General features: G+C 41.3%; 1 protein-coding gene and 1 long non-coding RNA gene across 3 annotated transcripts in view; one reads left to right on the top strand and one right to left on the bottom strand.

Moving 5' to 3' along the window:
* LOC106741432 overlaps nt 1–21254 on the bottom strand; it is a 49852-nt gene that overhangs the window by 9752 nt on the left and 18846 nt on the right. For both annotated transcript variants that reach the window (XM_014613465.1, XM_014613464.1), the window contains exons 2-5: nt 6674–6826; nt 5843–5983; nt 2886–3000; nt 1123–1310 (exon numbers count right to left, since the gene is read on the bottom strand). In XM_014613465.1, the coding sequence (XP_014468951.1) occupies nt 1123–1310; nt 2886–3000; nt 5843–5983; nt 6674–6826 (597 nt within the window). The remainder of the gene's footprint in view (nt 1–1122; nt 1311–2885; nt 3001–5842; nt 5984–6673; nt 6827–21254) is intronic.
* On the top strand, nt 8774–12665 carry LOC106741433. Its single transcript, XR_001374187.1, has 4 exons — nt 8774–8988; nt 9150–9265; nt 9466–9509; nt 10832–12665. It is a non-coding gene; the product is annotated as an uncharacterized LOC106741433 (long non-coding RNA).

The following is a 21254-nucleotide window of genomic DNA, read 5'->3' as shown; positions in this document are numbered from 1 at the left end:
AATTATAGACAAGGTTACGTATAAAATATCAAAATTTATTTTTTCCTTTTTAAATGAAATTTTTTCTTCTCGTAATTCAGGGATCCTTTTACGATGCCCGGTCTCTTAAGCTTATCTGTAATTCTAACGATATTTTAACGGCATTTTCGAGTTTTCGCCGGAAGATTAAGTGTTAGGTCAAAGACATTACTCGCGAAATTGATTGCAGCAATGCATCCTAATGCAGGCAGAGAGATAACGCGGCGCCGGTTAACGGTATATCGCTAAGATAGTAACTACCCTCTTAGCAGGCGATACTGTACATGCGTAAAGTTCGAAAGGATTCTGCATCAAGGATCGTAAAAAGAGCTCTCCTACGTAAAGGTAGATGATAGATAGGTAGGTAAATAGTTACCTACACACGAATACTCGCACGTATCATACACACGCGGTCCTCTGAAAATCGATCCACTCCAGGTCCCGTCTTTTATACGAAATCCCAATAGACAGATAGTATGATGGATGCTTATGTAATCTAATCAAATTGCGCGACAACACGCGAACCGTGTGCAAGAAATGCGTTCGGGGAAATGTCCCTCCGGAGCCGCAAAAACTCGATTAAGCCGAGAAGAAGAATCATATGCAAATTGCCTTTACACAGCCCGTGCATTAGAAATTTGCCCGTGGATTATACCGCAACGGCTTGCACGACGTAGACTGCTATTTTCTCGACGTTAGCGGAAAATGGACAGATTTTTCAAGGGGAACAAGCGGGATGTTCATAAATCGCGACCTTCGGCGCTAAATAGTATCTCGGTAAAAAAATAATAAATCCACCTCTGTTTCTCTCGATACGATCTGTACGATCACTGTCATCGTCAATTTCGCATCTTCGATCAGATCAAATACCGTCGATTATGAGACAGACTCACGACTGGTCGTGAGGATTTATCCTTCTCCGAGTTCATCGATTTTCACGGGACCGCGTATCACTGCGTCGGAAATATCGCGGACAGACAGAAGTAGAGTCACTTGCTCTCTATGTATAAACTCGAACTTTGTATAACAAGTTGCTTGCTTAGTAAGTGAATGAAAAACCCGTACGGCTCATTCTGTGCTGTGAGTGGTGAGAGTGTTTCGCACCTTGCGAGGCGTTCGGCGAGTGGGCTCTTAAGGACGCCATCGAGGGCTGCCTCGAAGGAACTCGTACGCTCGCTCTCGAGCCGCGTCTCTCCTGAGCGTGCAAGAGTTTGTTCTCTCTCAGTAGCGAGACGTTCATGAGGCGCGCGTTGGGTGTGTTAAAGATGGTGCGATTCTCTCGCCAGCGGGCCCTGCAATATCACCGTTGCATGAGACGCAAGTCGATTCAAGTTTAATTTCCCGCGAGTGCCCTTCCTACGCGCGCCGTCAATAATGAAGCTGCTCGCGCGGCGAAAAGTATTCCCCCCGACACGGTTTGAAAATGCGACGAGAGAGGACGTCCATTAGAATCTGAATTCTTTAATCTTCTTCCCGTGAATAATCTCGAACGAAATCTGAATCTTTTTTTACCTCGAATTAGGACGGTATGCTCGCTCGAAATTTTTAAGGAGTGGAAACAAGATTGTTTTCCGCATGAAATTAAAGTCGCATTTTCCAAAAGTATTGTAAAACTTGACTTGGGAGAGTCTGAAAGCTGATGCGGACGAGAAGGGATTTTTTGCGCTTTAAGGAGGTTGTAAGGTTCAGTGTCGTACTTTCAGTGGCGCATCAAAGAGGCCACTTATGCATTTTATATTTATCGAGCAAAATTACGTTTTCGTATGTTGTCAACTTTAGCTGTAGATATTTCAGTTTTCGAATGGTCAGTCGTTTTCCAAATTGCACGAACAGTTATGTAATATTTCAATGCATATTTAGGACAAATTTCATCCATTTCTTATTATAAGACTTCACTTTGCCTTACATAATTTCCCTAAGAATTTATAAATTATAACAGTTTGATTTTTTTTTTTCAACAAAAAGAGCACGATATGTTACTTTAAATCGCGTCAACTTTAAACAGATATGTGACACAACGAATATCAGCGGCAGCGGGCAAACAACATCGGAACATTTTTCGTAGAATCGAGGTCGACCTACAAATGCTAAAACGCGCTCTATGCGCGAAACCTCTTCCTATCATAAATTACACTGTAAAATATAACGCCGAGTTATCTCCAACGGAAAATACGCGCCCAACGACGCGCGATACCGTGATATTTTCAGACAAATTTCAACCGCTCTGCATTGTATATAACATTCCGTAAACAAGATTATTTTAACGAACGCGAGGCGCATCAACAATGCAATTTTCCGGGGTAAAGCAGCGCATTCGGAATATCTGGCTGGAGTAGGGGGAGGGCTGAATTGAAATTTGTAAATATTCGATTGTAAATATTTCTATTTCTACGTATGTAAGCTCATATTGCGCTTTTAATTATTTGCGGCTGTTGCCATGCAAGAGAAACACGAATCGAAAGCGCTTTAACTCGCGGCGACGGCCGCGACGAACGAATCTGCGCGAGCTTAATCGCTGCACACTTTATTTATGCACACATCGAGATATCAGCCATATTTTACGCGCAAATACGCGCTCACTGAAAATCCATTTAGTTGAATCAACTGAATTCTTGTTTGACTATAGACAAACGAATTTTTTAGCTGTAATAACCAAAGTTTGGTTGTCCAAATCGAAAGTTTGGTTCTCTGAAGTTCCGGAGAAGTTGCAAGAAACCGAACGTTTGGTTCGGAGAACTAAACCTCGGTTCTTATAACCAAAAATTTGTTTGCCCATAGCCAAGCAAGAATTTAGTTGATTCAACTAAATGGGTCTCTCAGTGTGCCGATTGCCGGCTTAACACTCGACCCGCACTCGTGACGCTCACCTGCTGAAAAGTCTAAGAACGACGCAGATGATGATGAACATCAGTGCCATGCCAACGAGAACGCCGATCATCGCCGGGTCTATATACTGCACGCTGGTCGGTTCCTTGACCTCGGCTGGAATCAAATTTATCGGTTCGCGTTAGACACGGGAATACTAGTTGTGCTTGTGTTATTGTGTATTATTATGCTTGCAAGAATTCGTATGATATTAGAGCCATTTTTATGTATTAATAACAATGAGGTGAACAATGATATATAATATTTTAATCGAGATACTGGCCGTTGCTATCAATAACCTTTTGCCAGTTTGGCCTCGCGCCGATAAAATGATTCATCTTTTGAGATGATCCGTTCATCGACCGATTTTCGCACTTCCTTAGCATTTTTGAAGCGTGCATCAGATAGACCGTGCTGCATCGATCTGAATAGGTGACAATCAGTTAGGATGGTGTCTCGAGAGTACGCTGGTTATGGCAGGATTTCCCAATTTAACTCGAACAACCGTTTCTTTAGTCGCCACAGCGACATGCAACTTGGCATTGTCGTGAAGCAGGATAACTTTGCGTCGATTCGTGGGCTATTTGAGGGCGTTCTTCCTTCATGATTTGGTTCAAACGTCATAATTGTTGATTATAGCGATCTCCTATGACTGTCTACTCCAATAGTAATAGCTCGTAGTAAAGTCACTCCTTCTTGGCCCCACCAGATACACAGGAGAACCTTATGGCCGCGGATGTTTAGTTACGGATGTTGATGGTTGGCCGGGATTAATCCAAGACTTTTTGCGCTTAGAGCTGCTAAAATAGGTCAATTTTTCATCGCCCGTAACTATTCGCTACAAAAGCTCTTTTTTGTGCCTGGCAAGCAATGAGAGACAGACGGTAATCGGTTCGCAGTCGCAGAGAGTTCACGAAGGAACCGTCTTCCTTCCTTCCGGATCTTTCTCATTGCTTTCAAATAGCAGGATACTGTTAATTCATTAACTCCAAGCTGCCCTGCAAGCTCTTTGAATGTTTGGCCCGAATTTTCATCGAGTAATGCTTCCAATTCGTTGTTCTCCATCTCGTTTTCAACGACCGGAACGTGGCTTATCGTTAACATCGTAATCGACATTTCTAAACCCTTTAAACCTCTTTCTTCTCACAACGGGCACAATATTCTCTCCATAGGTCTCACAAATCAGTCTTTCAGTAGTCGCAGCAGTTTCATCTCGAATTAAAGAGGCGAAGCATGCAGTGGCGAAGATGAGCTTTACCTGGCTCCATCTTCAACATCGCGTTAAATCTAACGTTTTGTTCGGAACTATGAATTGGCAATCATCAATTCTGATCTAATATGGCCAATATTTAAAAACTAAAAAGCAATTTAAAGGAAAACTTAAAGGAAAACAATCGCTATGTCGCTGCTACAGTCATTTATTTGTGACCTTACGAACTTTTGCAAATACTTTATAAATTGAATTCGACATGCCCCGACGGGATTAAAGATCGAACGACTGTACACTGGATTATTGCCGGCGCGGAACGACGGGAGAGCGTAAAAATAAGCAGAGGGAAAATACACGAAGCACGAATGGGAATCAGGGATTAATTCAGTTGGACTTCGCAGAGAATCGTCGCGAAATCCTCGAGGACGCTTTTAACGACGAGTCCTTTGTCTAATTTGAAGCAGATGTCTCTTTAATTGAAATGTCGAGGTACTTCCGGTCGATTAAACTATCAAACTGTTGTTCCGCGCGAAAATCCTTTTGTCTACTTTTGTTTAAGCGAATTTTATTAGAAATTTTATCAAACGCGTGGTGTGCCGCGGATTATTTGACGAAAAATATGAAGAAAAGGCAACAGAGGGTGAAACTTTATTTCGAAACTTCTTTCATCGTCGAAATGCACGGAAAAAAAAAACTCAGTTGCTGCAACAAAATAAGGACCAGATAGAAACTCGGTGGCAAGAAATGAAACCTCGGCGACAAGAAGTGGTGTCTCTGCTAACGTGACTGAAAACATTCGTGTGAACATTCAGCCGCATTGAATCTCGGTTGAGACAACTGAGAATAATTGATTGACTACAAGCTTCTTACAGGAATTGTTTCTGTCCTTACAACTGAATTTTCGTCTGGTCAGCAGGCAACGGAAAATTCAATTACACCAGCGGTTTTTTGCTTGTGAATTTTGTAATTTTGCAATTGTTTCTTTTTTTCGTGAAAACCCGGTATTTTTGGTACTGACGTCTCGCACATGTTGTGTACATGTAGGAATTTTTTAAAGGTAAGAAAATTACGACACGAGAATTAATCTTGTAGCGAAACTCCCCATGGTCCATTCAAATTTAAATCCATAAATCAAGAAACCGCGAATTTCGCATCTTTGGGATCACATTGATATTCACTGACCCACATCGTTTCTTTACCGATTATCCTTTCAAGCATCCTCGTGCCGAAGCTCCCCGTCCCGCTATAGTAGCTATAAAATTAACTCGAATGGCGCAATCTTACGTCACCTTGCATGTGCGCCAACGAACGATCAGCCGCAATGAATAACCATCGAATTTAAATTCACTTTTGCATGGTAATTTTAAGCGATAAATGTAAATCTCGTCCGACACCTGTAAAATAAATACGTGACGAAAGTGTGTTCTCACTTGGCGGAGAAATCGAGTTATCCATTTATATTTCTCGATAATTCTGGTCGTTCGTTGCAGCATCTATTGCATCGGTCTATCGATAAGCCGCAAAAACTACAGCGTCGTTCCCATATTTCATCCTATCCTTAATTTTTCATTCCTTCGCATTCGAGCGGAATGTTCTGGGCTATGCGAGTGCATCGGGACCGGAGAGTGCGGGAACTTCGTTAATTCCTCGCTTTTGATTCCCGCCGTGTCGTATTGAAGCATGACGGCACGGCAGGATTTTCATTAAAATCGTATATATTTGGTTTCCCGAGGATATATCGGTCCTTACCGACGCAGGTTATTGCCCCGTCGGGTTGCGTCATCGGGACCTTCTCGAACATGCAGATGCAACGGCCGTCGCGGCATTCCGTTTGGCTGACCCGCGCCTCGCATTGCTCGTGGAAGAAGCAGGACTCGTTCACATTTGCCGCTGAAAAGATTTGGTTTTTAACGAAAGTTTATGCCGGCTAAAAAATACACTCTGCGAAACGCGCACACTCTTAAATCGAGAATAGATATTCTCATATATAAGCAAAAATATTATAATCTTCTTGAATACCATAATCTTCTTGTAATCTTGATTTGATTTAATTTGTATTGATGCAAGTGTTATTTGCACTCAATTCGAGGCTACAAACCTTCTAAGAGTATTATAATGTTCTTGCTTATATATGAGAATATCTCTCATTGATTTAAGATTACTTCTTCTCTGTGTGAAGATTATCGAATGAAACAGTTCTGCAGATTACTTGCGATCGGCATAGAAAACTCCGAATTTTGATCGAGGGGAAAGAAACGAGGGAAATATTGATTTATTTTTAATATCTTAATGCAAAGAACAGTCAAAGAACGGCGTTTTGAATGTAATATCTTCCGAGTGACAACCACGTTCGATTATTATTAATAGCGCTGATGGCGTTTTTTTCACGCAGCTATAGATGAGACGTGAAAAAAATCTCATAAAAGAAGAGCAACCTCTCCCCTTTTCTCTCTACCTCTGAATTTTCCCCGTATGAATCGTGATCCCCTCGAGACCCTCATATATTTTACATGCGCGGTCGTAAAGGGAAAATGAAAAAAAGACCTTATGCGGGCAATGCCGGAAAACGTAGCAACTTACCGTGTCCGCATTTATCGATATGGTTCGTGGCCTCAAATTCCTCTTTGCAGGTACACTTGTTCTTTTTCGGTTCGCAGTAAGAGCCCGCGAAGCCGCATTCACTGTCCACCACGCAATCGTCGCTGTATTTCTTTACGCCTCTGCCGGATAGATCTGCAAAAATTCGCGCTCGATAAGGAGCTGAGACGGCTTCTCAATCGCTGTATAAATTCTCTCAGAAAGTTACGAGAAGAATTTATCAGACGAAAGATAATTTTTCATACGTCAATTAACTCTATTTTCGAAGAAGAATTCAACATCAATTTGCCCCGATATATAATATATTAAGGCAATAAAAGTATAGATTTTTCGTTATCGGAAATTTTATTTCCCGCAAATGTTCGCACGCTAAATCGGCAGGTGCTGTATATACGGATGTGCACAGCTTTTAACGCAAGAAAGGCGGACTTGTCACGAGGGAGATATACCAGAAAAACCAAAATCTAGATCGAATTCCCTCCCTTTGAACGCGTGTTTGACGGGGGAAGTCCATTATCTCTCGCAGCTCCTCACTTTTGACAGAAAAATTAATCGCGCTCCGTCGGAACTTCTCGTCAAAGTGCTTCCCATCCAAAGAAAACCGAGAAACAAGGTCCCTTCATCGATTCGCGCGGCTTCATTCTCGAAAGCATGTCATAATCGATATAAACATTTCCGCACGTCTCGGCCTCGTATCGCGTTTCGGACCTCGTTTCGCGGCGAAGAAAAGTCAAGTTTCAAGTTTACCAATTCCGTCGCGCGCGCGGACGTTGAGCGACAGCAGCTGTGGGCATCCTGTGTACACAAAAGCTCCCACGGTTGCCCGTGCAAAAGGAACGTAATAAGCGAAGGTGCCGATCTCGACGACGTCCATAAATCATTACGGCGACGACACACAGTTTCGCGAAATACGGCGAAATGTCAGCGATCGACTCGCCTCGCGGAAGAGCCGAATATGAACTTTTTTCGAGAAATGGGGAGGGGAACGCCTGATTGCCGCATTGTCGGTCGCATAATGCTCCACCTTCTTCCACCTTCTTCCACCCTGTCGCCCATTCAGGCGAGGGTTCGACGAATCTTTTGGTCCTTCTCGCTTCGGATAATACCGCTCGCAAATTCGAAAAGATATCTGCTGGCTTTGTAATCTTGATGCGCGCGCCGTTCAAAGAGACGGAATGACCAGCCGGCGGGCAAAGCTTCTTCATCCTCGTCGTCGTCGTCGTCGACTCCCCGAGCTCGAGCGTATTACAGTTTTACAGGGCGCCTCGCTTTTCCGAGCGAGGCTGGGAAATGCGCTTGCCAAATGTCATCGCGACGGCGGCGGAACGGTATCGAACGGTAAATCAGATTACCGAATTATCCCGCGCTGAAAACGCCGTGTAAACTCATTGTCGTCTCTTTCCCGTGATGCCGATTGCCGATATATCGACGCGAGCGACGGCCGCGTCTCGATATCGCGAGCATCTCTCGTCGCGGAGCTCGCACGTCTTGTTCGAATGTTTCAACGGAAAATGAAACGCTATGAAATAACAGATTATAGTTTTAAAGGGTTGAAAAAAATCCGGTTATTTTCCGCGATTCTCTTCGGCTTCAGAAGTTTTTTTCTTTTTTTCATTTTTCCAAGGATTTTTTCGGAAAAATTTTCTCCCGGAAAAATTAAGAAGCAGCTCAAAGAAAGCAGTCTTTTCAAAATTATATAGCTGATAATATTAATGTCACGAATTAGAGTACGTTAAATAAACTATTGTTCTGTCAGGGCTTTCATAAGAAAAATAGATAAGTTGAATCAGTTACACTTAAGGTTTATTAATGAACTTTGATATTTTTTTCTAAAGCGTGGTTGACAAAATTAATACATTTCTATCTCAAGGAAGCACGTACGTTAGATAGCATACGCAAAAAAAAATAAAATAGGAACATTAGAACGCATTGCAATAGTGCAGCAAATGTAAGAAAAGAAAAATAATACGTAATTCGTTAGATTCAAATCAAATGAGAACTACTACAATTTTATCTTACAACGTAAGCAAATCGCGCAACAGTGTTTTCAAACACGTCTCGTTGGCTGTAAGTCACGTGACCTTCGGGACGATAACACGAATATGACTCACAATGAGCGGCAATCACACAGACGCGACAGTAAACACATCGGATTGTCGTCGCGCGTTACTTCCGATTCTCCCAAGCTGGTGAAGACGGAATTATGAGTCTCGTTACATTATTACGCGTGCTATTACGTTGTATTACGCACGATCATCTCGAGCGATTTTCTTCAGCACTTTAGCATTTTTTTAAGGGTGACTATCACTTTTTATTTTTATTAATTTAATAGAGAGAGAGAGAGAGAGAGAGAGGGAGAGAAAGAGAGAGAAATATAGAGAACCTTGAGCCCATATATTTTTGATACATTTTGACGCTCATCCATGTAACTAATTGAGAACCTAACTTTTTGTTTCAGATCTACCAGAGCTTGCAGCCATACGATGGGTGCGATCCTCGAGGGAATGTAGTTTCGACGGATGCGGATGCCGTACCGGAGGTTCCGGTTCGGGCCGAGTCAGAGTCGGTCCGAAGGTGAGTTTATAGGTTTCCTGTATTCTCGCGTTTGACTATCCGCGATCGAAAACTGAGACCCGATCGCCCGTTGATTTACAACGATCGCGAAAATTTAACGCGCTCTCTCGTATCTACGCGCATTTTTCCCATCGTGACCGTTGATCTGCTTATCTAATCAGCGAAACTATTTTTACAACTAAACGTATTTTTTGTTCCAGATCTGCAGCACGGAGCATGGCGGGCTCTGAGCTTCCGCGTTTCGGTGAGTGAGAAAAGTTGACAAGAAATTTCGAAATTCGAGGTGCGGGGTTTGTCGGTGGCGGGTGTTTGCAAAATTTCTTATGAATCAGTGAGATTTGCCCGCACCGAGAGAAAAGTAGTATTTTTATCGAGAAAATAATGTTTCGATGTTTTTATCGAAAAAGTTATATTTTTAACGAGTACTGCCATATAGTTTAGTGATAATCATCTTATCTACTTTGTACCACTATACAGTAAAAAATTGTATGTTAAAAACTCCACTGAAATTTTATGTTACTTTAACATGTGTTAAAAAATATAAAAATATGATATTAAATTAACATATAGTTGACGAAAAGAATGTGTTAATTTTGCACAATATTTGTGTACATTTTAACATATTCTCGTGTTAAAGTTACACGAGATTTTAACATATTCTCGTGTTAAAGTTACACGAGATTTCAGTGGGCCATTTTTGATAGAAATTTTTTTACTATGTATTACTTTCTTCTGAAAACAGCAAAAAGATATGGTTAACGCCGAAAATAATTAAAATTTTAGTGGGATTAACCATTTTTTTCTCTCAGTGCAGTTCGTAGATTTTTACATATATGTATTCGTGTACCGTTTATTATTGAAACATACTGCTCGAGACAATTAAGGGATCGTTTGTTCAGATATCGACATTATTTAATAACTTCATAGATTATTGAATATTTCTTTCTCAAATATACTCTATTATTGTTTCTGCGATATCTTAATTTCCTCGTCTTTAATATCATTAATAAGTTTGTATAAATATTTTTAGCATTGTTGTTATCGATTCTCAAGACATAAAATTATTCGACGTTATTTATTCGACGAAGTTATTCATTCAGTACGATCCCTCAACTGTTTCGAATACGTTAAAATGCGCATCAGAATTGTGCCATAACCCGCAAAACTCGCGATTACGTATTCCCCTCGTGATTAATTTTTCGATCGTCGCGGTAGATTACCTCAATTCTTCATACATGACGGATTACTGTATTATTTATAGTCAAAATTATCGTGAATTCGATATCTAGATTTATTATCTCTTTTGCGAAGTCAGAATTCTCGCGGAACGCAAACAAACCATCGCCGTACGCGGAACGGAATATTTTCATTTTTTCTCTCTCAGTCTCGTCTAACGCCTCGCAATCTTTTTACGATTTTTTGCACGCGATTCGCGGCTCACGAAAATATACACGAAACGCTGGAATTTATCGCGTACTTATACTTTTCGTTAAATCGTTAAATTGTCGTTAAATTCGTTAGATTGTTGAGATTACCGTTAAATCCGTTGAATCGTAAAAATCACAGTGAACGCGAGTGCAGGGGAAATTAGCGAAGCGAAGTGAGTAAGGAGTGATCGACGTGAGACAACAACCGAACGTCGAGGGACCTGGACGGATGCGATGCAACAATCAGGATGGATTTCATCGGGACGGACCTGGAAATTCGTCGCTTGGATATCGACGCGAAATGCTGAGCGTCCAATTTGAACGCTTAGATGAAAAGCGTCATTTTACGTGCATTGAACAGAAATCGCATCGATTCGCATCTCGTTTGCATTTCCGACGAGAAAAAGTTAGGGTAGTTGTGTATATTATAAATGTATTTTGCCATTTGAGAGTGCGAAAGCACATTAGAGCGATCTATACATATAATGTTTGAATTGCAATTGCGATATATCATCGAAATATTCTGAAGTTTAATTAGAATCTCAGTTAAAACTGAGACAAGTCAGACACGAGGCGAAAGCGAAAGATAACAAATAGCTAGACCGTGGAAATCAATATCAGCCGAGTCACGAAAACTCATCTCGCGTTTAATCGTTTAGAACAATTTTTTTCTACACTGATCGTTCCAATCGCGCGAAGAAAGAGAAAAAACCGATCAACGCTCACAACCGACCGTTAAGTCCCACATTCGGATTTTGCCTGTTCTAATCCTGATTGCCTTTGTTCGTCCGGCATTATGATAATGCACATGCGGGAAGCGGCGCCATTTGTCGCTGTATGTGCCGTGTCGCGTCGTTGATTCAGATCGCATCGAAATTGCATAGAACTGCAAACAATGGCTGCGCGTGTGTGTGCACAATCCGCATACACACCGTGGAAAGTTTCGCACGCGTGTCGCAGATTGCTCAACCGCAGGAATTTGATCAACGCACAGTGCTGACATTAATTACGCACAGATGTTTTAATTGATTTTCCTTCGTGTCACGCGTAACGCACGCGGATTGATGGCCGCTCTCGATGAAATTAACACATGGCCCGCCATGTGTGCGAAAGTGCGCGTTCTAAACGCTAAATTTACGTTGCCCGAGATCATTTTGACCGATGACCGCGCGACCAAATATTTCCTTTCTTCATTTTCACGCCGTCTTATAATTTTGATGACGAACAATGAAAATAGACGAAGGTAAAAATGAAACGCTGCAAGAACGCCGTCCGTTTTCACGTTGGCAAAACTGACGGACTCCTCCTTCAAGAGAGGGTGAATATTTTAAAGGAACTTGAAGGACAGTTCTGTGAATTTTGATGCAAAAGCTTACGTGGATTTATGCACATTCGTTCTTCGTAACGGGGATTATAAGCGCCGCGGAACGCCTCACGTAGGGGTTGAACAATTCATCTGCGGCGACCTGGAAAGACGGGATCAAGGGTGGCGACTATTCGACGGCTCGAAGTTAAAATGGCGCCAGGCGGGTCAATCTACGCGTTAAAAGTGGGTCAGTTCACTATGGCACGCCGCCAATGCTCTCACGTGCGAAGCCTCCCACGCTCACCGTCGTCACCCTTCACCGACGGCTACCCCCGTTTTTTTTTTCTCTTGAATTACTTTCTACCCCGCGTGCGTACGACCGCTCGAAGACGTACACGCAAGCAAGCATATAAGAGAGGAAATATGCCGACATACGCTTATGTATACTCCTCTTAATTCGGTTTATTAATTGAATCGCTGACCTGAGAGACTCGCGATAAAATGTGCACTCGTGACTACATAGAGAAAAAATATTTCTGCGGATTTAATCAAATTTTTTTAATTGCAACAAATCTGTCTTTTGGGGCGAATCAAATATGTTTGATTTCAACAAACGGGGTTGTTTGGTTTTTCTCAAACAATAAGTATCTTTGCGTTAAATAACATATTTCTTTTGTATTCTTATCCAAATATAGCAACGGTTGTCACAAGCAATAAATTATTTGAAAGAAGTAACACTGTGTTAAAAAGCATTAAAAAACTTCCTTTTGCTTCAGTGGAACAATATTTAATACATAATAACATGAATTTTTTTTATAAAGTACCAAATATTATTTCCTCTAAGTATAATGATGGTTCTTTTTCTATCAAGCAATATTGTTTACTCTAGTGAAAGAAAGTGAAGTGTTGACTCTAGTGAAAGTATAACATTTTCATTCGAACAAAATGATGCTTGATTGCTACGTCCTGGGTACCTCGGGTACTACGAATTCCTTTTTTTTTATATGATTAGGAAGCAAACGGACTTTGGGCAAGCGCTATTGTAAAAAAGATAAGATTACGATGGCTCGCCGTTAAACGCGCCATGTGTTTCCCAATGCATCTTTCATTTTTTCCGCCTTCACGTAAGGCACGTAGTTTTGTTACACCCTGGATACCCCGGGAACAACGAATCCTTTTTTTTATGATCAGGAAACAGACGGATTTGGGCTACTGTAAAAAGCATAAGATTATACGCCGCCAAATGCGTCATGCGTTTCTTAACGTGTCTATCACTTTTTCCGCCTTCACACGTGATCGGCTGAACTCAGGCTCTTCGATGAGATTAGGATTTTGGGATCGTTTATGACATCCTGATAATGTTAGGAGTTTTCCAGGCTCTCCGTTTCCCAACCTTTCATATCCGTTTTCCACGAAAACTGCTCTCATTGGCAATCGTCATCTGCCACTCCCCAAAATCTTCCCTAAAAACCTTACTCTCTGGCCACTCCAGTCAGTCATTTTCACTTCGCTTTCTGCTGCTGAACAACTCGCTGTCCAAATTGGGATCTCTCCAGAGTCAGTCAGTCAGTCAGAGTCAGTCATTCAGTCACTTCTTCTTCTTCTGCTGCTGAGTAACGCGCTGTACAAGTTGGAATCTCTTAAGTGAACTATTTCTCTCGATATTCTGGGATCCCATAAATCCGGTACATCACGATCAACGAACCCATGTTCTACGTACTATTCATCACAGTCGATTCCTAAATCGTAAGTCTCTATTTCATATTTAAACATGACTTTTAATCACTTCAATCCAATCTCCAATCCCACTTCACTCCTTAAAACACATACATACACTTAAAACACACACATACACTGCGTAATTATTATCTTCCTTGTATTATATAATGATGTTTTCCTCGCCATACCGATACGTTAAACATTCTTGTCACGTTAAATCCGATTGTATTATATTAAGTTACACGGATTACTTTTTTACTTAATCTTACTTCAATCTTCATCTTTTATTTGCATTATTCCAATAACGATGATTTATAAAAGTTTGATTAATGTTAACCCATATAACTCATTGTTTAACTTTAGCTAACTGTTTCATCTTTTAAATATTGTATCATTTACAATGACTTTTCTCATCAATTTATCACTATTATTAATCCATGTAAGAACCAAATTATGTTATTAGTATAATTAATAAACTGTTTTATTCAAAATGCCCTAAATTTAACCAAGTTGTTACAATTATTCGTTCATTTCCTTTCAATTACTTAAATCTCAATTCCCCTTTCAACACTCTCATATGGTCCTATCGCAGGTGAAGAGATTAAGTTCTTTGACCTAAATAAAGGACCACCTAACGTACGTTCTGCGATCGGAGTAAATGGACCTCTCTGGACCTTGACCTGATCCGCAGACCCGCCAGTACGTTTAGGCCTCGCGAGTGCGCGAGTAAGCGATGTTTGTTGCGTACATCCTCTTCCAGGACGTAACATGATATTAAATTATGCTGTTTATATTAAACAGACCCAAGTCGAGCAAACACGTGTACGTAGAACAACGAAATCTCTTTCTTTGGGTAAAAACGTTAGCTGTCGTTACGACGTTATTGAGATATCGATACTGTAAAGTAGGGGATGGATTACATCAGCAGGCGTAATTTCACGCTTTACCGAGCGAAGCCCGCAGCATCGTTCGGATCGCTTACTTCGTACATAAGAGTGGTTTAGCTCTCTAAGCACACGTTTAATATTTATCTTTGTGATTGATGCATCGCGAGGTACTCTTTATGATTGATGTCCCCCGCGAGATTCCGCGCGCAATTTATTGCGGAAGATCGAGGACTGACCCGATTGAAGCGTGACAGATCGCACCTCGAAATGGTAGATATAACGCTTTAACGGTAGAATTTTTATATAACGTTCCCTCCTCCCCTCTCCCCCCGTTAGAGCAGTTCTGTCATATTTATCGTTATCTGATACGGTATCGACGTAGCGACGGGGATACTTCCGCTTCTCGCTCAGGGGAGATAACATTTTTTCGGTTAGATTCGCGAGGATAGCCGCAGACGCGGAGTTTATCTGAAACTCGATGCAGTCTTTTACGACGAATCGGCACGCGAACAGATACAGTCCCCGTTACGGTATCGATTTGTTTTGACGACGAGCCAGACTTGATTTCCTGTCTCCGCATGCTATGCAGAGCCCTTTTTCTCATAGTTACGCTAATTAAGCATCCTCGATATGATCTCTAAATAGATTTCCTTTTAACGGGACAACAACGGGAAAGATAAATTGAAAAGCGGCGCTATTGTGGAAAAACGTCGGAATCCACCCCAGCGAATTCTCCGATCTGTATTGGAAGTCGTAACAATGCGATTTATCTGCATATATTTATTTAGCGTCGAAGTAATGTTTCAATAGAAGGAAAGAAATAATTGCATTTATTTTCGTTTTAGAACACGATAGTATATAGAAAAAAGTACTAGATTCAAGTAAATATATTTTACTTGGATAATTTAATTGGGAAATATATTACTTGAATCAAGTAAATCTTGATCCAAATTAAAATATTTGCTAAGGAATATTGGAGTAATTATTTACTTGAATCTAACACATTTTTTCTGTTCGTTACAGTATGTACCAGATTTCGGTTTTCAGCCAATTCAAGGTCGACCATTTCATTACATGCTCGCTTTCAGCGTATGTTGTTAATAAAGTGCACGTATGCATTCATTAAATGGTTTAGTTTAATGTTTTATTATACTGCAACATCCGTTAAAATGACGCTATAATTATCAAATTGCGAAAAAATCAATGAGGGTGCAAGCCTGACTCTAAACACTTTAGATAGGCTGTTTTTGGTATTTTAGATTCAATAGTATCTCGTTTATATGATATCCATTGTATTTGCCCTGTCTAATCCAGAGTCACGCTTAAATATTTTGTTGATGAGCAAATCTGTGATTTGCTCCCCATTTAGTCGTAATTCAATATTATTTGGGTCGCCAAGCTTGATAATATGTCTGTTGTTGTCCATGATTACTACTTTGCTTTTATTTGTATTGAGAGAAAGAGAGAGAGAGAGAGAGAGAGAGAGAAATGAATTTATTGTGCGCTCGGGAAAACTTCCTCTCAAGTGCAAAATCAGAGAAAAATCAGAGAGAGAGAGAGAGAGAGAGAGAGAGAGATAGAGAGAGAGAGAGACGCTTATATTCTTTCTCCTGATGAGCATATCGGCCGAAATCTCATTTTTCGACGGAGTCTTCCGTTCACTTAAAAACGATATGCGAACTCGCCGGCGTTCCAATTTATCAGTTTTTTCTCTTCGTTGCTTTCTTATACCTCGGGAGTATTCCGGAGGCTGAATTGACAAACGAGGCGTAAATTCAGATAGTCTTTGGCGAACAGCTATTTGCCAAAAAGTTTCACTCGCGCGAGTTACGATTCCTCGGAGAACGGGAATTCCGGGATCGGAACGAACAGGCAATTCGCGGTCGTTCGCGCTTATGTTTCGTTCTGACATATGCGTATTAACTCTACGACTATACGGCCGCGTCAGAAACTAACCGACCGAAACTTCCCTCCGAAAACGCGCGAGCTGTCATCTTCGTATCGAGAGATTCCGCGCCTCGCATTATCCGAGATGTTCCCGCGTCACCGTGGCACTGTTGATTTACTCACGGAAGATTCGAGAAACTTCACTTCCGAGGGCGGACAAGCGTAGGATAGTTTGCAGTCGTTATTGAAACTTAATTAGACCGCGCGCTAACACCTCGGGCGAGAAAGGCGAGCCGGGTTGTCTTTTAAACAAATCCCCGTAACAGTCGTGAGAAGTTCGAGAACACGCGATTCCTTCCTGATTTCTTCCATCGCCCTTCGCTCGAACCGTTCCATTTCCACGAACTACGACGGCTGTTTCTTGCTTTCTCGTTCGTAATGAAAGTAGGAGATTTAGAAAAAGAAACATAAGAAGAGAAAGAGGGAAAAAACTCGACGTCGCGCTCGATCTTCATCGGTGTACGTTAACATTGCTGCCGTTCATACACAGAGAAAACGATTTCTTCGCATTTAGCACACGTGTTTGTTTCACGGGTTTATTTAATATAAACAACATAATTTAACTATGTTAATCGACATCAAATATTATTTTGAATGAAAATGTTGTTGTTTCACTAAAGTAAACCATGTTGTTTGATAGAAAGAAAAACAATATTATTAGAGGAAATAATATTTAGGTTTCTATTTAAAAAATTCATTTCGTTACATATTAAATATTGTTCCAATAAAATGAAGAAATTTTTTTTTTAATATCTTTCTAACATAACGTGATTTCTTTCGAATAATTTATTGCTTGTGACAACCGTTGTAACATTTGGATGAAAACATAAAAGAAATATATTACTTGACGTGAAGATATTTATTGTTTGAGAGAGAAGCCAAACAATCCTGTTTGTTGAATCAAACGTTCGTCTGTTTGCCCCGTTCCAGGAGACAAATTTCTTTCAATTAAGGAAATTTTATTAAACCCGAAAAAATCTTTTCCCCCGTGTACATTTATTGGCAGCCGCCAACATAATAATTACTCTTCCCAAGATTCGACGCTTATATATAAACAATTATAGTTCAACTATAGTTGAACGTTAAGTTGAAGTCTGCCACCTTTACGAAAGTTCAAACGTAATATCACCGACATATACGGCAACGCAGTAAATTAACCATGTCGCAAGAAGGGGCTCGGGGGGAGGGAGAGAGTTCACACGAGAGCGTTCGGGAAACACGGTCAGCATTTAATTCGCGAACAGTGGCGCGATAGGCGCGCTCGCGGCCGTAGAGAGGAGAGAAATCGATCCACGGGGATGGAAATAACGAGCTTCATTTAGCGGCATCGGGTTCCTAATCGCCCGTCGCGAATCATGGTCCAGCGACGACGGCGCGTTTACCGGACGATAAATTCCCGTCACGGTTTATCCGTGTTATCGGGGAAACCGACTGGTCCCGCCGGGAAGGCGCGCATAATAACGCTAATCACAAAGAGGTACAATCGACTCCTCGGCGAACTTGCGTGCGCGCGCGCACGCGATGATATCGCGGCATCGCCGTCCCCGTCGTCGTTGTCGCGACACGCAATTCTCTCCAGACTTCTGGTCTCTACGGCCCTTTTCACCGGACGAGCCTGTCGCCTTTCACGTCGCAAAAATCTGAATTTTAACGAGCTAACATTTTTTTGCCTCTTTTTTTACGACCCATAAGTCGAAGGGATAATCGATGAAAACAAGTCGACCGCGCGGAAAAATCGCTCCGGTTTCCTTTCGGATTTTGCGGATTTTTTCCAGCTCTATGGTCGACGATTCCGAACTGAAATTTCATCTATTTCTAACAAGAATGTCGAAACGCCCTGGCAGTTGGTAAATTAAAATGCTATCGGAGATTCGCGGGATATCTCGCGAGATTAAAGCGAAGCTGAAAATGAATAACGGGGGTTTCATTTTTCGTTTGGATTCGAAACTTCGTCTCGATAGAATTTCTCACCTCGGCAGTTAGTTAGCAAAGCTACTTATGAATGAACGTTGCAAAATAATCGGGAAAAATGGCGTTTAATTAAAGAAACGCGTCAGGCGAAGCGGGGCGCTCGGGGAGGGAACTCGAACATTCTGTAAAATTCAAACGCTCGTCCTTTTAGCGATTTTACCTTAGATGGACATTTCGTTCAACGGTAGTTTCGTTTATCGCCGGCGAGTTAATTGTCCAGGTACAACCGACGGAGCAGGACGACATTGGAAGTTAAATAGAGCATAATTTAATGCAAGTAAATGCAATTGAGTCGCTTTGAAATTCGCTTTGAATTCGGCAGTAGCACGTTAGGTTACCTACGCAATCTCTATCGCCGCTGAACAGAGTTGGCAAAGTTTCAAATTTTTTAGATAAAACCCATGTCAGTGGCAAAAACCGGTATTTTTGGGGGGGAAAAGAATGGCATAAACTTGATCTTTTCTATTAAAACCAATGAAATAAATGAAACATTCTTTTATTGATATTTAATTCACAGGCACTCTATCTTCCTAGCTATAATTTTATGTGCAAGAATCTACATATAAAAAGCAAGTAAAAAGCGTGCGATCGTGTATGTTTATAATACTTCCTATGAATCTTTCCATGTAGCCGTGTTAAAGTAATTATTATAATTTGAAAAATTCATTAAGAGGAAGACACAAAGACACAAAGACGTTGTGCGACTTGTTTTGTTCCTCTATTCCGCTGATAACTTCAATAAGAGGAAATATAGTGGTTGTGGAACATTAGGAAGTGTAAAAGTCTGAAATAGCATTTTCAAAAGCATAATAAGGTTAAAAACGTATAAACGAACTAGATATATATCGACAAAAATTTTTAATTCTGCGTGTTACTACTCATTAACACTGTTAACACAACGTGTAACACTGCGTGTTACTTCTCATTAAACTGAAACTTTGAATTAAAAAAAACTTTGTTATTATACCGGTTTCATTTTTCTTCAAATCATAGCGATTATTATGATTTACTAATTAAAGCAAAAATATCTTTTGCGTAATCTTTTTGCATAAAGTTACATAAATATATTTTAGCCCTACATATTAGTCCTTTTTATAGATTTTGGGGATTCATCTCACTTGGATTAAGTCCGGGACGATAAGAATCGGAATTTACCATGTTTCTTTTCCATCTCCTGGAATTTACCAGTCAACCCTGCCGTTGAATGTTTGCTTCGATCAGTTCTGAGGTCCGTTCGGGAGCGAGTGAGCGGCAAATGTGAAAATAGGGAAAATCCTCTCGCTTCTTTTTCCCGTCGTCGTATCATCAACGTCGAATTAGAGCACTCAGTTAACTACCGGGGCGCTTTGCGCCTATTAATTGAACGCGAGTGCGCGAGCTATTTCAACTTCTGCCCCGATAAGGGGGTGTACATCACAATTTCCCCTGAATGATTACGAACTAAAGACGAGATAAAGCCGATGAGCCTGTGGAGTTTAACGAGTCCGCAGCTAATTCGGGAGACATCGTTGAAGGATATATCGCAATCCCGGAGAGCGACACGCTCTTAATCGCGTGAATAACCGTGGATAAGCTTGTTATCGCGAACACGATAAACCGGATCTTCGTCAGTTGCATCCGCAACAGCGTTGCTTGCCTTTCAATTTAAATAAACATTTTCGAGACGCACCGACGATACTCCGCGGAAATGCAAGCACGAGCAGTTTGCGAAATTTTGCTTTACGCAGATAAAACGATCATCTTCCTTCTCTCTCTCTCTCTCTCTCTTTACTTATCTCTGTGATTGTACGAAAGTTAATGTAAACGGGTAAACGTTGTTTACCGTACGGCTGCTCTCGCGAATCGAGTCAAACGCAATTATTAACGGCGATTTGCGACCGCCCTTGAAACTTCGTTTCTTTTCGGTCGCGTTTCACCGCGGCGGAATCGTCTTTTTGCACGTCGCGAATCCCGCCGGATGGCGCGTGTTTCCTCCGCGGCGAAGAGGCTCGCGATGTATTTTCTCACTTTTCAGAAAGTACCGCGCAACAGATAGCTGCGGGCAATGCGGGGCACGACAAGTCCCCGACTTCCTCTGAAATGCAGGTGCAGATCGATGCTCGTGCAAACCGACTCTATCGGATGCGGCCGCGGCGCGAATTCGCCGGGCAACCGCAGCGCGAAATTAATTTCGCTCGTGCCGAAAGATTAAAACAATAAACGGCGGAGTATAAATATTCGCTCGTCGCTTTACCCCGCTGAATTGCGAAAATTTCACGGGCGGGATTAACGAACGCGAACTTCGTTCGTTACGCAGTACAAAGCGCGACGAAGGCGTGTTACGTGCAAAAATTATCAGGGATTTGTTTGCGTTTTTTACAGGATTAGCGGGATAAAGCGGTTTTATTTACATGCACATCTCGGGAATTTCATTTCATTTCGGGGCAACGCTTTGTGCCGTTCTCGCGCGAAACAACACGAGATTAAAAATCACAAATCAAAAAGTTATAGATTAAAGGACGCACGCATTTCCCTGCGTTGTTTCCTCGCGAAAGTTCGAGCCGATCTTTCTTTATACTATGAAAACACGCGGAGAAAAATAATTTGCCTCTTGCGGCGAAACCACACACATCGTTGCCACTGCGTATTCGTTGCGACAACAATTAGATTTAGCTGGTACAACTAAATTAGCAAGTTATTCGTAATGGGAGCAGAAACAGTTTCATTGCCAGGATAAAAAATATTATGCTAAA

This window comes from Dinoponera quadriceps, unplaced genomic scaffold (assembly GCF_001313825.1).
Source record: "Dinoponera quadriceps isolate SergipeBrazil2010 unplaced genomic scaffold, ASM131382v1 scaffold405, whole genome shotgun sequence".
NCBI classification, from domain to species: Eukaryota; Metazoa; Arthropoda; class Insecta; order Hymenoptera; family Formicidae; genus Dinoponera; species Dinoponera quadriceps.
This window is presented reverse-complemented; position numbering and strand designations above follow the sequence as displayed.